Genomic DNA, 15,688 nt, shown 5'->3' with positions numbered 1-15,688 from the left:
CAGCCATGGAAGGCAGCCCATCTAGGAGAAGGAAAACTCCGATTTCAAACCTCCACTGCCTTGTGGCTATATCCACTCATGGAAAAGGCTTCAGGAGTTAACCTCGAGGCAAAATCCGGAGCTGGAGTCCCAAAGGCAGCATGTGTCGTTCTGCCAACTCCTGCGACATTGCTGGAACCAGTTGTATTGGCTCTTGCCTTTCCATTGGATCATTTCAGCAATGTGGAGAGGGGGGATCTGCTGCTTGGGTAACAGCCTATCCTCCATATTACCTTACCCGGGCTTCATGCTCTGGAGAGGACACTCCTCGATTCAGAGCATGTTACCATAGTCTCTTGAGACTGAAGGATGCCTATATATGTGGGTTTTTATCAATTGGTTTAACATCACATGGTTTTTGTGTTGCTGTACGCATCTTCATGGAACAACTTGTAAACTGTGTGGGTATGTTAGCACTTGGGTGCTCCAAGTCCCAATTTTCCTAGTTTTTCCTCTGTATTAGGAACATTTGATAACCTTAACTGTACTTTGTGCCTTTACTTGCCTTGAGAAGTGGAGTTTACTTGCCTTGAGAAAGATAAAGCTGGAACCAGCAACTTTTATTCAGCAAAGCCTAAATCAACAGCCTACAACACAGCCCACAAATACCACAAGAGCCATTTCCTCTGTCCTTTAAGAATCAGTGTTTAAAATACTGTATAAGTTTCAAAGAGGCATATCCAACTTGTATCTACCACTCCTTTTGTGTAGTATCTTGCTTGATGAAGACTCCTGGTTGAACTAAAAATGTGCTCATTTGGTTGGTCCTAGCAACAGTATTGTCAAATTGGGGATTTACTTTTGATAGCTTCCTATATACACTACTTTGTGCACAACTTGTGGGTAAGTATACAGTTGAATTACTGCAACATGAATTCTTTGAGACTGCTTTCAAAGAAACTTCAGAAATTTCAGCTGCTCCAAATAACACTAGCCAAACTATTATTGACTATGGACAGTTACAAGAAGTGCATGGTTCACTAGTTACAACAGCTTTATAGGCTGTTTCTGGGCACAGTTTCAAGCCATGTTACACCAAACATCAATGGTTTTTTTTTTTTTAACATTGTGTCAGTTTGGACTTATATCCATTCTGCCTGGGTGAGTCATTATACTGTGCTGATTTTTCGTTCCACCATTCGTTTTCCCACATACCAATGAAACAGTTTTTGCTATCTTTAGCCTCTTTCTCCTCCTACAGCAATTTTGCCCTCAAAAACAAGGGGTTGGAGAGAATTGTGATACATTGAAATAGCTAAAAAGCTGTATTTTGGGACAGTGTGATATAAATGATGCATAGACAGATGCTTCACAGGTAAGACAAGGGGAGGGAAGTTATGGTAAACATGGCCAGGAAGCAGAGAGCATTAGAGGGTGAAGTCAAGATGTTGGGGAATACAAGATAACTGGAATGCATGGGTGGACTGGTGGACTCATGCACCTCAGTATCTGTAGGAGCATCCAGTGGCCTTTGCGTGTCTGCCTGCAAATACCAGGAGAGAACATTAAAATAAGTAGCAAAACAAAAACAACGACAACCGTCCTGGAATAACTTGGAACAACACTATGACGTGCATGAGCCCTTAAGCATCCCTGTAAATGGAAACTAGTGTTTCAGAAAGACAGGTTTTAGTTCAGGTCTCTGCTCTGCTAGTATTCAGGGCACATATTACTTTTTCCATGTGTGGTCTGGAAGTCTGTTCCACAACTTCAGAAATCTGACACATGGTTCTGCTGTGTCTATACCAATGATCAAAGCTAGGTGGGGTGTGAAGCAAACAAACCTACAGTAATTTCACTACTTTTCCATTGACTTGACAAAATCTGGCCTAAGCTAATATGAAACTAGACTGCTTTATTAATATTTTCCTTCCTACTGTGAGCACTGGACTGTACACCCAACAAAATACATAACTAGTATTTGTTATGTAAACTCTTAATATTCATAGTCAAAAGTACATATCTCTAGTGTTATTTCTGCTTGTTAAACTCCTTAATATTTTACAAGTGTTAAAGTATAACATTTGATGTGTTTTTGAAAAGTTGCTGAAAAAGGCAACCCACCTGATCAGAAATTTGCATCACCTCTGTAAAGAAAGGATACTCCATTTAGGGCTGAACGTTTAAGAAAAAATAATGAAGAAGTGAAAATAGAGGTGTGTAAAATTATGCATGATGGGGAAATAACGGACAGGGAATACTTTCATCTCGCTTTCCACAATTGAAGCATCTGAGGTCAGCTGATTAAGTTCTAAAAGGAGAGAATCAGAAAAAATGAAAGAAAGTACTTGTTCATATAGTACACAGCTAAACAATGTGGAAATTCACCATTACAAGTTCTCATGGTCACCAACGACTGTGTTGGGAGAATTCAAGGTTTTTGGAACAGATTTGATGGAATTAATTTGCTGCTGCAACATATGTGGTCTGACATCCACACAAGGTGATCAATTTGATCCAATGGGACTGATTGGGTAGCTGTATTATTCTTTGAAAGGTGTATTAGTTGATGTAATGGCACAATAATTTCATTCTTGCAACTCTGCTTGCCTGCTTGTATCTTTCGTCAATGAAATAAAACTTTGAACAATCACATGTGTGTTTTTCAGTTCCTCAATTTTTCCCTCACGGAGGGAAGAGCTAGAAGACCACAACTAGGTTTTCATGCAACAACTGCATGGTCCTTGGGGGAAAAAACTTGTCAAATTCATGATGGATAATATGATGGCTAGTGATCTGATAGATACCTTGTTTCCCCCCAAATAAGCCCTAGTTAAGTGAAACCCCACCCTCCACCATTCTGCAGCAACCAGAAGATGACATGACTGTAAAATAAAAGATCCCCCGAAAATAAATCCTAATGGGTTTTTTTGAAGCAAAAATTAATATAAGACCCTGTCTTATTTTCAGGGAAACACGTTATGTGTTTTCTCTAGCATCAGAAGCAGCATGCCTCTCTCAGGGCCACTTGCCAAGGGAGATGAACAGAAAGATGGCATTGTGCCCTGCTTGTGGGCCTTCCATTCACATGAGTTTGACCACTGCGAGAAGAAAGTGTTGGAGTAGATAGGCCTCGGCTCTGATCTAGCATGGCTTTTCTTCTGTCCTCATGTTATCCCCACAGCCCTTTCAACAGCACTATCAGGCTCATAAAAATAGCATTCTATAGCCATTCGTTACTTATAGGAAGTAATAACTTATAGGAACTTATAACTTCTGAATGGATCTTGAATCAGCACCATATTTGTCAGATTGGTAGTAGAGACTGTAGGCTTGCTTTCTGTGGAGAAATTTGGAAAAGTAGTTTTAAAGTTCAAAATTCTGTTTTTTAATAAACCTTCTCCTTTACTCTGCAATAATTGCATTTTGCTACCCTTTTTGAATGGATCATAGCAAATTTATTCCTTAAAAAGTGGATGAGTTCTGTTGTGTAGAGTTGGATTTTAAAGATACTTTGCTTTTAAAAATTGTCATAAATTCTGGCTGCACTTGCTTAATGAAGTGTTCTGCAGCAATTGCCAAAAATTCTTCCCATTACTTGTGGAAACAACATCATTGAAGTGATTGTGGCTTACTTTGGGGCATGATGGGACACAGGGAATTCAAGGAAAGAAAGGAAAGGTGGAAAGAGGGAGAATGAGGGGGAGATTGAGAGAGAGAGAGAGAGAGAGAGAGAGAGAGAGAGAGAAATTAAGAGAGAGAAGCCACATATTGGGGTGGAGGGGAGCTACAGAGGAAAAAAAGAGGGGCACCCACTGAGAATTTGTTGAAAATTAGCTATGATAATTGCTTTGTGTTTGGGTAAAAAGTGGTTAAGTGGTGAAAAAAGGAGTCATGTTTAGGAATTTCCCCTTGCTTGTTCTTTGTTGTTGTTTCATTTTGTTTTTGTTTTGTGAATGTAGTATATAGGAGAGGGTATCCTGTAGACCAGCGGTTCCCAGCCATTTGGGGTGTAGGTTTTGTGTGCGGGGGGTTGGGGGAACCCCTGTGCTTGCGGGTGAGCGTGTTGCGCTTGTAGAGTGGCATGTCGTGCCTGCAGAGGGGTTGTTGTGCTCGAGTGCATGCACGTATGCACAACACACCCACTCATGAGCACAACATGCCCCTCCACAAGCACAACATGCCCACCGTGCGTGCGTGCGGGGAGGGCGGAGATCTGTCTCCGCGGCCCAGTTCCGGGAAGCCCACAGACCGTCACTGGGCCGCGGACCAGGGGTTGGGAACCCCTGCTGTAGACCATTGTCTTCTTCTACAAGGCACAATGAGTAATGGAAATGACTTTAAAAACAGATTATAACGTGGCATGTGTTCTGGTGTTGAGAAAAATAAAGAGAGATGAAAAGTTAAACTAGGCAAACACAGGCCTTGACATTAGTGTTTAGATCCCAAAAATGCTTTTCAGTGTTGGTAAAATGTGAAAGTGCTGTCTTGCAAAAAGCTAATAGTAAATACTGAACTTATTAGTGATCACAAGCAAATAAGGGAATTGAAACTGTGAATGTTTATTTTATTTTTTGCACTAGCAGTGACATAAAAGAGTGACATGAGAGGAGAAGCTCAAATACTTTGTAGCTCTGTTAAGGAGAAAGTAGTGAGATAGATTCTCCAGGTTCAGGGAAGAATAACAAAAGATTCCGGGAGCTGTAGTTCATCTGATTAGTTCTGCTGGTGGAATACACAGGCCTTGAGGAGTTCTGTCAGAGAAAAACAGACAGACAGAAAAATGTTGTGTTTAGTTAAGAGGAGAAAACATTGTGGAATCTGTCTGACACATGGCATCTTGCATAGAACCCTTTTCACCAGGGCCTGCTTAAACCTGAACTGAAATCTCTAGACTTGGGTATGAGTCTAGGGACAGGAACATTGGTTATGTGCCCTTCTGCTGTCTCCCCATGTTGTCATACCTTCCCCATGTTGGCCAATAGCACAGTTCTCTCTCCCACTATGTAACCTGGCCATCCCTTCACATAGAGGCACCCGTTATATGCCTGAATCGATTTCTACATCATACCTAGGAGGAAAATCCATAATTCATAGTAATGTATAATTAATTTGCAATAATTTTTAAAGTAGTGAAACCCATAATGGGAAGGATATTGCAAAAATGTTCCTGGAGTGTCATGCAACATCCTGTCTTTGCTTTGTAACATTAATCTGCCATATGGTTGAGATGCATAAAAAGAACTGCTAGGCTAAACTTAAATTTAAATGAAAAACTGAGTATAAATCTGCCATGCCTCAAAACAAACAATTGCATTCTTCCTTTAAAATAAATATTACCTTATAGATACAGTGAATTTAAAAAATACAACTATTTGCTGTTTTAGAATATGTAAAAATATTGTCTACACCCCAGCTTGGAATGGAGTTTGTGCCTGTGAAGCTGATAGTTGTCATTCATCACATTCTATTGTTAGTACCTGAAGGTAAGCATTGTTTGAGTCCAGCCACAGAAGCCAGGTAATTCTTCCCAAGATATTCCTTATAGGTCTTTCCTTGTGGAGTAGCTAAGCACAGAGTGCCATCTTTGAACAAACTGTCTTTGCTTCCAGATGATTGGAACATCTGGAAGTCATCTTTTTTTGTTCCATCAGTTCCGTAAAATTTCTATAATAAGGGGAATAAAAGCAGAATTCAGTTAGCCGTCATACCAAACATTTGCTTTCACCTGCTTCCTTATAGAAAAATCAGAGTGCCCACATCCCATTTAACTTTCATGTCACCCAGTTCACTGCTATAATTTTTTAAATGACCGTTTCTGAATGATTTGACTATGTCTACTCCTCCCCAATTTGCTTTCATGTGCCATTTTGTGCCAGGCATTGTATTGCCTTTGGATTTGCTGCAAGTACTTGTCACAGAACCAGGGTACCCTGTGATGCCATGTCACAGTCCCCCCCCATCAAGACCCCTTTATATAGTCACCCCACCACATTCCTCCCACTTATCCTGAGATGGGAGATCGCAGATGTGCAGACATGGGAAGAAGCTATGGGTCTTGACTAAGTACATCTCACTCCCCAAAAATCTAATCTACCCTATTTGCCTAAGCAAAGAGATGGATAAGGTCTGGGTTTTTCTCCGTGAGCCTAAGCACAGCATATCTTCACAGGATTGCAAAATTCTCCTCATGAATCAGACGGAATCCCTGAATGAGAGGAGAACCGTTGCCTCCCTCAATCAATCTCTTCTTTCCCTGAAAGGCTGAGGTTGAGGACTTGTCCAGACTGGCTATTTTGCTACAGGCCCGACCTAAAAGCATGAGTTGTGTTTGGGGGAGGAATGATGTGTCCCATCCCAGTGTCATTTTGGCTTCCACTGTCAACTTTGCCTGATCATCTGCAAAAGGTCAGGGGTAGTGAAATTATTTTTCTTCTACCTCCTAGATCACTGAGGAAGCAAGGTATCACTTCTGTTAAATTTGTTTGTTTGTTTGTTTGTTTGTTTGATTGATTGTTTGATTGATTGATTATTTGATTGATTGATGTTTATACCTCCCAAATTAAGAACATATTTTTTCTTTCTCAATTGAGAAACAGCCGTGGAAATGTTTTCAGGATAGGAGGGGAGGTTTTCTTGTTTAAGCGTTTGCCCCAGCAGGTTATAAATTGTTCAATTTCCGATATCTTTAAATGACTCATAAAACACTTCAGGGTACCAGAAACTGACACTAGAATGAGCTGCAAGGTTCTAATTAGCCCATTCCAAATGACCAAGCCTTCCAACCTGCACCAAAATAGTAAATCCTCTTGATAGGGCTTCAAAAAGATGTGGGACAATTCTTAAAGGGGAAGAATTGATCAATTTAAAGGGAATCATGCATGGGCACCATAATTTGGTGTAATCCAAACCGTACTAAAGCGATCCATATATTGATCTATATGCCAGTGTGGACAGCCTCTGAAACCAATCACCATTTTCTCCAAGATCCTTTTATACATGAATGAGCCATTTGTAGCCTGCAATTGCTTAATAGCTCTTAATTTACTTTGATCACAAAAGCACCTCATTCCCATTCCTATCTTCAAAATTGGTATATCCTCAAGGAAGGAGGTAGACTAACTTCAGTTTCATAAATACAACAATTGGTGGCTGCTTTGATACACAAAAGATAAAATCAAGGTATTAAACTCCTGCTTTGAAGCTCTCTTGATAAAAGATAAACAAAGCAGCATCCCTTCTTTCTTTGAAATTGCACAGTGACAAGAAAACAGAAACAGGAGGTAGGGAGGTGAGAACAGACTATTTCAAGATGACTTTTTGCCTTGAAAATTTGTGTTCACATGCACTGATAGGCACACAGAAAAGTCCAAAACTATGAATTTCATCATTTATGTTCCCCTATATTCTTGCTTTCTCCACAGTAATGCTGCTTAACCTGATGTAATTCATTTATTTCATCACTGTACAAAAATATTTTATACTCCTTTTCTGTAAAACATATCAAAAGTAATTTAATGCACTGTGATCTTCAAAGTTTATTTGTATTTATCCTACTTGTTTATATGCCAGCTTTCTCTAAGAACTGAGACTCAAACCAATTTACAATATAGTTTTAAAAACAACATAAATAAAATACAAAAATACAAATATTCAAATAGAATTAAACATACTGTATTATTAAAACAAATTAAAATTAAAACATTTTAAAATCTGACAGTTTAAAAAGTGATGAAACCACCAGAGAATCCTTACCTGTTGTTCGAGCAATTTTTCACGGACAACCTGTGCTCGTTCAGGACGTGTTACTACTCCATGAGTGGGAACTGTAGCCAGGTTACAAATTTCATGGTCCTGAATTGATCGTCGTTCACCATTGAGACACAGGAGCTGAAAATCATTAGGTCCATAGCCACTTGCCCATGCAGGTTTGTTGGGTCCTGCAAAGCCACCCAAGAAAAGATTACAAGGTTTTTAATGAGAAGAAGTGCATATTTGTTTTCTCACTTGCCCTTTGGTGGCTTAATTTCTTGGTTCCTTTGAAGCAATGTATGGGATCATCCAAACAGGACTGTTCTTTCCCTAAGATTGTTACAGCTAGACGATAGTCCCCCAAAAGTCATGTTTCCAAATTCTGAGCTCACACACATGAAACTGAAACGACTGCACCACCCTTTCCTGTTTACCTATGACTGCATTTCCCTACACTGAATTTTAGATTTCAAATACAGGACTTGTCGTGTCATCCTCTGAAGTACCCATGCACACTCTGTGAAATAAATGAGTAATTCACATACCTGTGTTCTCAATGGCTGTGGTTCCTTTCACAAAGGCCACATTTCCTTCTTCAATCAAGCACCTGCAAAGCACAGGGAAAAGGAAGGGCTATGTGACATCTCTCAGTACCGGCCCACATGAGGGTACACCTATTTTTTTCCAAGTATTCTAGTTATGCTGAATTCAATTCAAATTTTGCAAGGAGAGATATAGTTGCAATTACTTCCATGGGCAGAAACCATTTGTTAATTGAATGAAGGATGGCAATATCTGTGAGATGAAAAGTGTTGTCCAATTTTGTATTGTTGATCTCACTGCAATGCACCCATTAACTAGACATGCACACATGTTAATAGTCATGGGGGAAATAAAAACAACTGTGCAGACTTAAAAGGTAGAGATGGGAACAAATCAAAAAACAAATTGCAATATTCATCAAAAAATGCCAATTCATTGCATATTTGTCGCTTCGCATTCATTCAATACAGATAAATACAAAGTGACAACGTTTTACCTATTCATTGATTCATTTACTCCCTTTTTGGGCCTCCAGTCTGCTGCCAATCAGAAGCTCTGGGCAACCCTGGGAGGGACCTAGAGACTCCTGGATTGGCAGAGCAGGTGCCCAATAGTGCTGCTGAAAGGGCTGTGGGGATGTTCCGCTTTCAGAGGCCTTATAAGCATTTTCCCTGAAGCAATTTCCCATTTCTGCTCAAATCTTGGCATGGACAGTTGCGGCTGCTGTGCTGTGTGCTTTAGGAAGACAGCAGTTTTTCACAGTGGCAGCAAAACATTTAAAATAATATTCCCTTCTTTCATTATTATCATATTATTATTTGAAATACTGGGAATTTGGGGAGGGCTTTCTTTAGCTGGGTACATGTTAGTTCAGAGGCTAGCTATTTTTTGAGGTTTAGGATTAGGATACGGTGGTGATCTCTCTCTCTTTCTGTATTTCACCCTCTACCCCCTATTTATTCCCCCCCTCTCTCTGTCTGTCTCTGTCTCTCTCTGTCTCTGTCTCTGTCTCTGTCTCTGTCTCTGTCTCTCTCTCTCTCTCTCTCTCTCTCTCTGTGTGTGTGTGTGTGTGTGTGTGTGTGTGTGTGTGTGAGAGAGAGAGAGAGAGAGAGAGAGAGAGAGAGAGAGAGAGAGATCACAGTGTGTTATCGTAGTGCCAAACGGGGCAGAGGGTCCCTCTGGGATCATCTCACTGTGGTGAACCCACAGCTGGCATCTTGAATGCTTGCCTTGTGGTAGTCTGGAGGGGGTCAGTCCTCCATTGCCTCCACCAAAATTTGGAGAGGCACCACCCAAGACCCCTGTCTGGGGAAGGCTGTTTGTCACCATCTGAGGGGAGGAAGAGATCAGCCCCAAGGGGAGAAGTGGGGAGTCAGAAAGAGGCACCTCCTTCCAAAAGACAAGCACAGGGGTTGCTGAGGCTGAGAGTGTGAGGCAGATCAAGCTCCACAAAGCTACAGCTATTGGGTCTGTACTGATCTTCAGCTGACGATCTAAGGCAAGGCACAGGAGGTGGCCACTCATCTTCTTGCTAGGATGGTTGCCCTGCTTGGGCTTCCACTGTGGAAGCCCTGGCCTTCCACCAGTTGCTGCATTTTTTTACACCCTAGTACAACCCCCCAAGGAAAACCATCAGGTGTAGAATCCTGTCCTTACTCTATGACTCTGTGTGGGAGGTAGTCTGTGACCAGCTTTCATGGCCACAGGGGCGGAAGGTGCAATTCACGGCAGACTTTTGTAGTGGAAGTCACCATAGGTACCTCTCACTTACAGCCCACTGGCAGCAGAGAGAGGACCTGAGGAGCAGCAGGGTATTGGCAACAGAGCTGCAGGGGGAGGCCCTTGTCCACCGGGCTACAGGACCATTCTGCTGCAGCCATGGCACATGGAGGCTCAGGGAATGGGGAGGAACATCACCAATCAGTTCCTGTCTGTGCTGCAGCAGTGGGCACCAGAGGGGAAAGTCCTCCATGGTCACGGATTCTGGGTGCAACATTTTGGTGGCATTGAATGTGGCAGGCTTCAAAGGTATTGTGTGCATGGTGCGGAAGTTATATCTTTTTGTGTGTGTTGCCATTGGCCTGAGAAGCCACATCAAGCCTGAGTGGAACATATGCACCTGGGAGATGGAGGCATTCATGTAGCAATGCTGCCATTTCTCACATAGCCTGAAAGCTGCCTGCTGGCTGGACAGGAGGAATTGGGACAAGAGACGCACATTCTCCTAATGGACCTGCCAACCAAGTGGAACTCCACTTACACCATGGTGTCCTGCCTGGTGGAGAAGACAATAATTTTGGAGGACATCATGTCCTCCATGCCCATTCTGCCCAGAGGAAGAGAGGTGGGAGTCAGTGTCATGGATTGGCTGGCCTTCTCCCAGATGGTGAAGGTGCTCAAACCCTTCCAAGAGACCACTGATGTCCTGCGTGGTCACATGGCCAGCCTGGGGCAGGTCATCTCCCCGATTCATACCCTTGACCAGTCTCTGGAGTCTGTTCTGGCACAGGGATCCTCCCTCCTTTCACAGATAGGGGCCTTGGTGAAAAGGTTACCATGGAGGACAGACAGGCAACAGAGGAGGACCCGGCAGAGAGAATGGTGTAGGACTGAGCCCCCCCACACACACACACACATCAGATTGCCTTCACTTCTGGAAAATGGTTGTGTGACCAGAGTTGTCCGCTGTAGCCATGGATCTCCTTTCCATCCCCACCCCCACCCCAGCATGTCTAGAGCCAGCATGTCTTCTCCCATCTCGGATACATGCTCCAACCCCGCCACTCCTGTTTGGATCCCATAACTGTGGAGGCTATCATTGATCAAGATGAACCTTCTCTTGTTGAGCTTCCTCTCATTGAACCCAATGAGGTAGGGTTCCAATGACAGTCTCTCTGCCACCACACCACCTGCCTCCCTGCCTGCCCTCCTGAGTCCCCCAGGTCCACCATACAATCTGCCTGCCTCCTTCTGTCACACTCAGAGCAGAAACTGAACTCAATGCCCCTTTCTGTCCCACTTAGGACACAAACTGAACTCAGTGCCATCCACCTCTGTGCCTAGTGGCAAACCAAAGTATATATTTTCCAAACACCTCTGTGCCTGGAGACAAACCCTATCTCAGTGTCATCCGCTTCCATGCCTGGTGACAAACTAAAGTATGTCTTTTCCAAACACCTCTGTGCCTGGTGGCAAACTATGCCAGCTCCCTCTGGAACTTTCCTGAGGGGACCCACTTTGTGGGCTTCTAGAGAAGAGAAAGTGGAAGCATCCCTGTGGATTTGGTGTTTCTAGGTACCTGGGGGGCATTTTAAAATAAAGTTGTATCAATGAGTCAATTCGTTAAAATTATAAATTTGTGATTCATCAGCTGTGATGAATTGCAAATTGTGATGAATCACAATTTTTTTTTATTCATGCCCATCTCTATTAAAATGTAATAAATGGACCACTAGGTGAGTCGGTGACTTCATTTGACCCAGGACTCATGAAAGCAGAGCTTGGCCTTTGAATTGCAAATACACCTCATATGACAGAAATCGGGGATATGGGTGGCGATGGAATCAGGCAGAGAATTCTAGGCAGGCTTATGTGAAATTAAAGGCTAAACATTACTAGTGAAGCTTGGGGATATAACTAGGGCTGGACAACCAAGGCTTAGCCCCAGGGCACCAAAGTTAGAGGAAGTGCCCCTTCCGAAATTGGCCAGATAACCTGGTCTACTGCCATAGAAAAAGATGTTGGTAGACCAGACATCCAGGGCCATTTGTAGATTTTCAGCAGGCCATACAGCCAGTAGATCAGACTGTGAGTAGAGAGCAGAAGAGAGGCTGTCCCTGCTGAGGAAGAGGAAGACCTGGATCTACCTAGGGCTTGGTAGACCAACCCTCTTGCCTAGACTATCAGGCAAAAGCCATTTGGATAAGATATACAGGAAGACAGTGAGAAATGCAGAAGGGAGAGAAGGTGTTAAATTCAGTGGTTTCTCATCCCTCCATGAATTCCAAATAACAGTTAAGATTTCACTGCTTACCTGAATGCACCATTATAGCCATAGTATATCTCATTGCTGTTGTCTTTACACTTGTTTTTTTCAATACGGCTTCCAGGTTCACTGCCCTTGCATAGCCTGCAGAGGGGAGATTCAATTGGTGCTCCTGGTGCACAGCTTTCACTGAAGAATTTACCTGACATGGGAGCAAAAAAAGAGTTACAGCTGGCAGCATGATACAGCATTAGTCTTCCATACATGAGGGCCCAGGTTTCGTCCTTAGCCTCTTCCACTAGAAAGATCAGACAGCGGATGATGTAAAATACTTGTCTCTGAGAACATGGAGGGCTTCTGGCAGGTGGTGTAGGTGAGAAGCAGTGAAATGGGCTGGGGGTGACACCCATGCTCCCAGCGTTCCATGAATCAGCGGACATTAGGGGATGTGAGTATACCCCCATCATTTCCCCCTGGGTCCTCAGCTAGGGATCAATCATTGCTCTTCCCTGTGGGGAAGGGGCAGCAGCAGCAAATTATTTTAGCTCAAGCTCTCAAGAGATGGTTGTTGTGGGTTTTTCAGGCTCTCAAGAGATCACAGAAGCACTGGTTCATAAACGGCCAGCTCGTTCTGACCTCCTTCCCCTGTAGGAGCCATCCAAGTGCTCCTAGGAGTGCTAGCCAAAAGGTAGCAAGCTTTTCTCTCTTCTTTTCTCTATATAGAGGAAAAAAGATGGGAGCAAATAGCTTCCAGAGCTAGCTTGGATCAGGAAAACAACTGAGGAAAAAGTAATCCTTTCCAGCTCAAAACACACACAGGGAGGGTTGTTTTAATCCTTATCTCCTTCAGCCTCAAACAGCAGAGTAGGTCATACCTAAGGGTCTGCAGGGTCTAACTACTAACTCATAGCCATACATCCTTGTTTAACAGAACTAGGGCTATCTCTACAAGTTACCACTGAGTTTTTGAAACAATTTGTACTTTCTGCTGTGTCTGGGGAAAAACACAAAGAACCATACAGAAGAAACAGGAGAACAATCTATTTGCGAAGGCTTTCACAGCCGGGATCTGATGGTTGTTGTGGGTTTTTCAGGCTCTTTGGCTGTGTTCTGAAGGTTGTTGTTCCTGATGTTTCGCCAGTCTCTGTGGCCGGCACAGTGCTGTCCTCTGAAGAGGCCGGCCACAGAGACTGGCAAAACGTTAGGAAGAACAACCTTCAGAACACGGCCAAAGAGCCCGAAAAACCCACAACAACCAGGAGAACAATCATTGGTACTTACATCACAAAGACACCCTATGAAAAGTAAGTGAATAAAGCAAGTTAATTCCACACTAAATGCCTAGTATGGATCCAAATCTATGCTGAATCAATCAGCTTTTTATGGATACTTTCCAATCAGACTGTTACGTTGCAGTTGGCCTGTCTCAGACATGCAAAACAGTGAAAGGGTCTAGATGGTTTCTCTCTAACAGCACAGATCAAGAAGACCAACCACAAAAAAAGCATGCTAATTTGTAAACTGTAAGAAGTACCAAAGCAATCATATAACTTTCAGCACTTCAGGAATTCCTTTAGTTTCACTTCAATCTTATCCTAATCAACCTCCCAAAGTAACTTTGAAGATCAAAGAGGCAGTATTACACATTTTGCATGGTGGTCTTAGTAATCTACAAGTAAAAAAACAAAAACAAAAAAAAAACCTAAAATCACTTACCAAAATCACAACTACTGTTATCCGCATTGTAAAGCAAGCCCAGGGGTATATTCCAGCCAGCGTTTCTGCCAACACCAGTATGACAGGACTTTTTTCCTTTCAGGGTCTGCCATGTGATGTCAGGATCAGATGCCTTAACGACTGCTACAGAAGAGTAGCCTATAACTAGAGGTAGGAGAAAGGAAGCAAAAAACGCTGAACTGAAAACTTGATTTCATAGGAAACAGGCTCAACCGTTTGATCTCATAGATTTTGCAAGCACTTTGCCAATGCAGATGATATCTTCGTGGTTCTGTCTTGAAATGGGAAGATATTACTTGTTTCGTTGTCTCTGATCTACTCCCATCAACTCCCCCCCCCAAAAAATGAGGCAGAATATGGCACAGAAAGTTTTAACCATGTTTTTAAACCTCCAAATAAAAAGCCTCACTACTTGGCAATATCTGTATGTCTGTTTGTGTGTTTTGTAATTACTCACCCATTGACTCACGCTCTGGATGGTTGCACACACCATTGTCAGAAGCTGGAGTGGGAACAAGATAGAGAATTTGAAGAAAGCAGTTCAAGCCAGCAAGTCCATCTAACTTTCACCATGACATGCAACTAATGCTAGGAAGAATTCTAGGAAGAAAGCCAGCTGCCTTCCAAAACTGTACAATAATGTGAGATGTAGACACACACACCCTGACCAAAACAAAACCTTGACTGCCTGAAAAATCAAGTATTCTGATTTGCAGTTACAGGGCACTTGCTCACAAGCATGGTGCATATATTTCATATATGTTACAGAATTTCCCTGTTCTGAATTCTGTTAAATTCTGTTAATCTTGTCCCATTTTACTTTGGGGAATCTCAGATCTGCCTCTTTTGGGTGAAACCTATAAGCTTTGGGGTTGAACTTGGGAAATTTGCTTTTTGTATATAAAATTGCTTGAATATGCTGGCCAGCAGAGGCTGGAGATTTCCGGTAGTCCTGAAAAGCAACATTTCCACAGGCTTTTGAACACATACTCTTAGTCAAACAGCAAACCACTGGAACAGAGGTGCTAAATCTAGCCATTTTATGTTTTTAAAAGGAAGCTGATGCTTGGGCAGATACTGGGTGGCAAGAAAGCTCTTCTTTGCTTCCTGCACTGTTTTGCCTGTTATACCAGCAGAAGAAGCTTCTGCCACTCATTTCACTAGTATCTGCTTAAGAATTTGTGATTCCGAGATAGCTCTCCTCTATAATGACAAGAGTGATTGTGAATTTGCACATATGATGGATATATGTCTCTGTGTCCCTTCAGAACACATGTCCCATGTCTCAGATTTCATGGTCCATATCCTTTAGGCGGAAACAAGACCTGTATCCAACTTAAATTTTCATTGCTTTCTCCAAACTTGTGCCCTGATTTGAGATAGGTCTTTCTGACATTACCAGCCTTATCTGTCATTTGCCTTCTTCCACTTTTGAAGTATGCACATTAGAATGTCGTATCATATCAACTTCCCCCGCTGCAAGAGCACAAGCTAGTATGGGAATGAAAGACTATGACTGTGTGACTATCAAAAGACAAATAACCAGGAATCTTGACATCTGAACAGCTTTGTGGGTATGGTCTGCTATTGGCCATTGACTATGGGGTTTTACACACACTAGGTTTCAAAACGTTTAGCAGCTGCAGTTTACCAATGGCCCTGGACCACTGGTAAACTACAGCTGCTAAACTT

The 15,688-nt window shown here is 42.5% G+C and overlaps 2 protein-coding genes and 1 long non-coding RNA gene across 3 annotated transcripts in view; 1 reads left to right on the top strand and 2 right to left on the bottom strand.

Annotated features, from left to right (window-relative positions):
* Positions 1-15,688, top strand: part of LOC144587851 (uncharacterized) — a 462,829-nt gene that overhangs the window by 356,790 nt on the left and 90,351 nt on the right. The gene's annotated exons all lie outside the window — the stretch shown is intronic.
* On the bottom strand, positions 1,258-2,290 carry LOC144587852 (uncharacterized). Its single transcript, XR_013543035.1, has 2 exons — positions 2,104-2,290; positions 1,258-1,522 (listed from the first exon to the last, which is right to left on the bottom strand). It is a non-coding gene; the product is annotated as an uncharacterized LOC144587852 (long non-coding RNA).
* The window catches only part of TF (transferrin), a 36,901-nt gene continuing 25,738 nt past the window's right edge, over positions 4,526-15,688 (bottom strand). Inside the window, exons 11-17 of the mRNA XM_020786349.3 lie at positions 14,454-14,498; positions 13,976-14,140; positions 12,308-12,461; positions 8,277-8,338; positions 7,735-7,919; positions 5,460-5,646; positions 4,526-4,733 (exon numbers count right to left, since the gene is read on the bottom strand). Coding sequence (XP_020642008.2) covers positions 4,696-4,733; positions 5,460-5,646; positions 7,735-7,919; positions 8,277-8,338; positions 12,308-12,461; positions 13,976-14,140; positions 14,454-14,498 — 836 coding nt within the window. The 3' untranslated portion in view covers positions 4,526-4,695. The remainder of the gene's footprint in view (positions 4,734-5,459; positions 5,647-7,734; positions 7,920-8,276; positions 8,339-12,307; positions 12,462-13,975; positions 14,141-14,453; positions 14,499-15,688) is intronic.

Source organism: Pogona vitticeps, chromosome 3, assembly GCF_051106095.1.
Source record: "Pogona vitticeps strain Pit_001003342236 chromosome 3, PviZW2.1, whole genome shotgun sequence".
NCBI lineage: Eukaryota > Metazoa > Chordata > Lepidosauria > Squamata > Agamidae > Pogona > Pogona vitticeps.
Note: the sequence above shows the minus strand (reverse complement) of the source record. Positions and strands in the feature narration are given on the sequence as shown.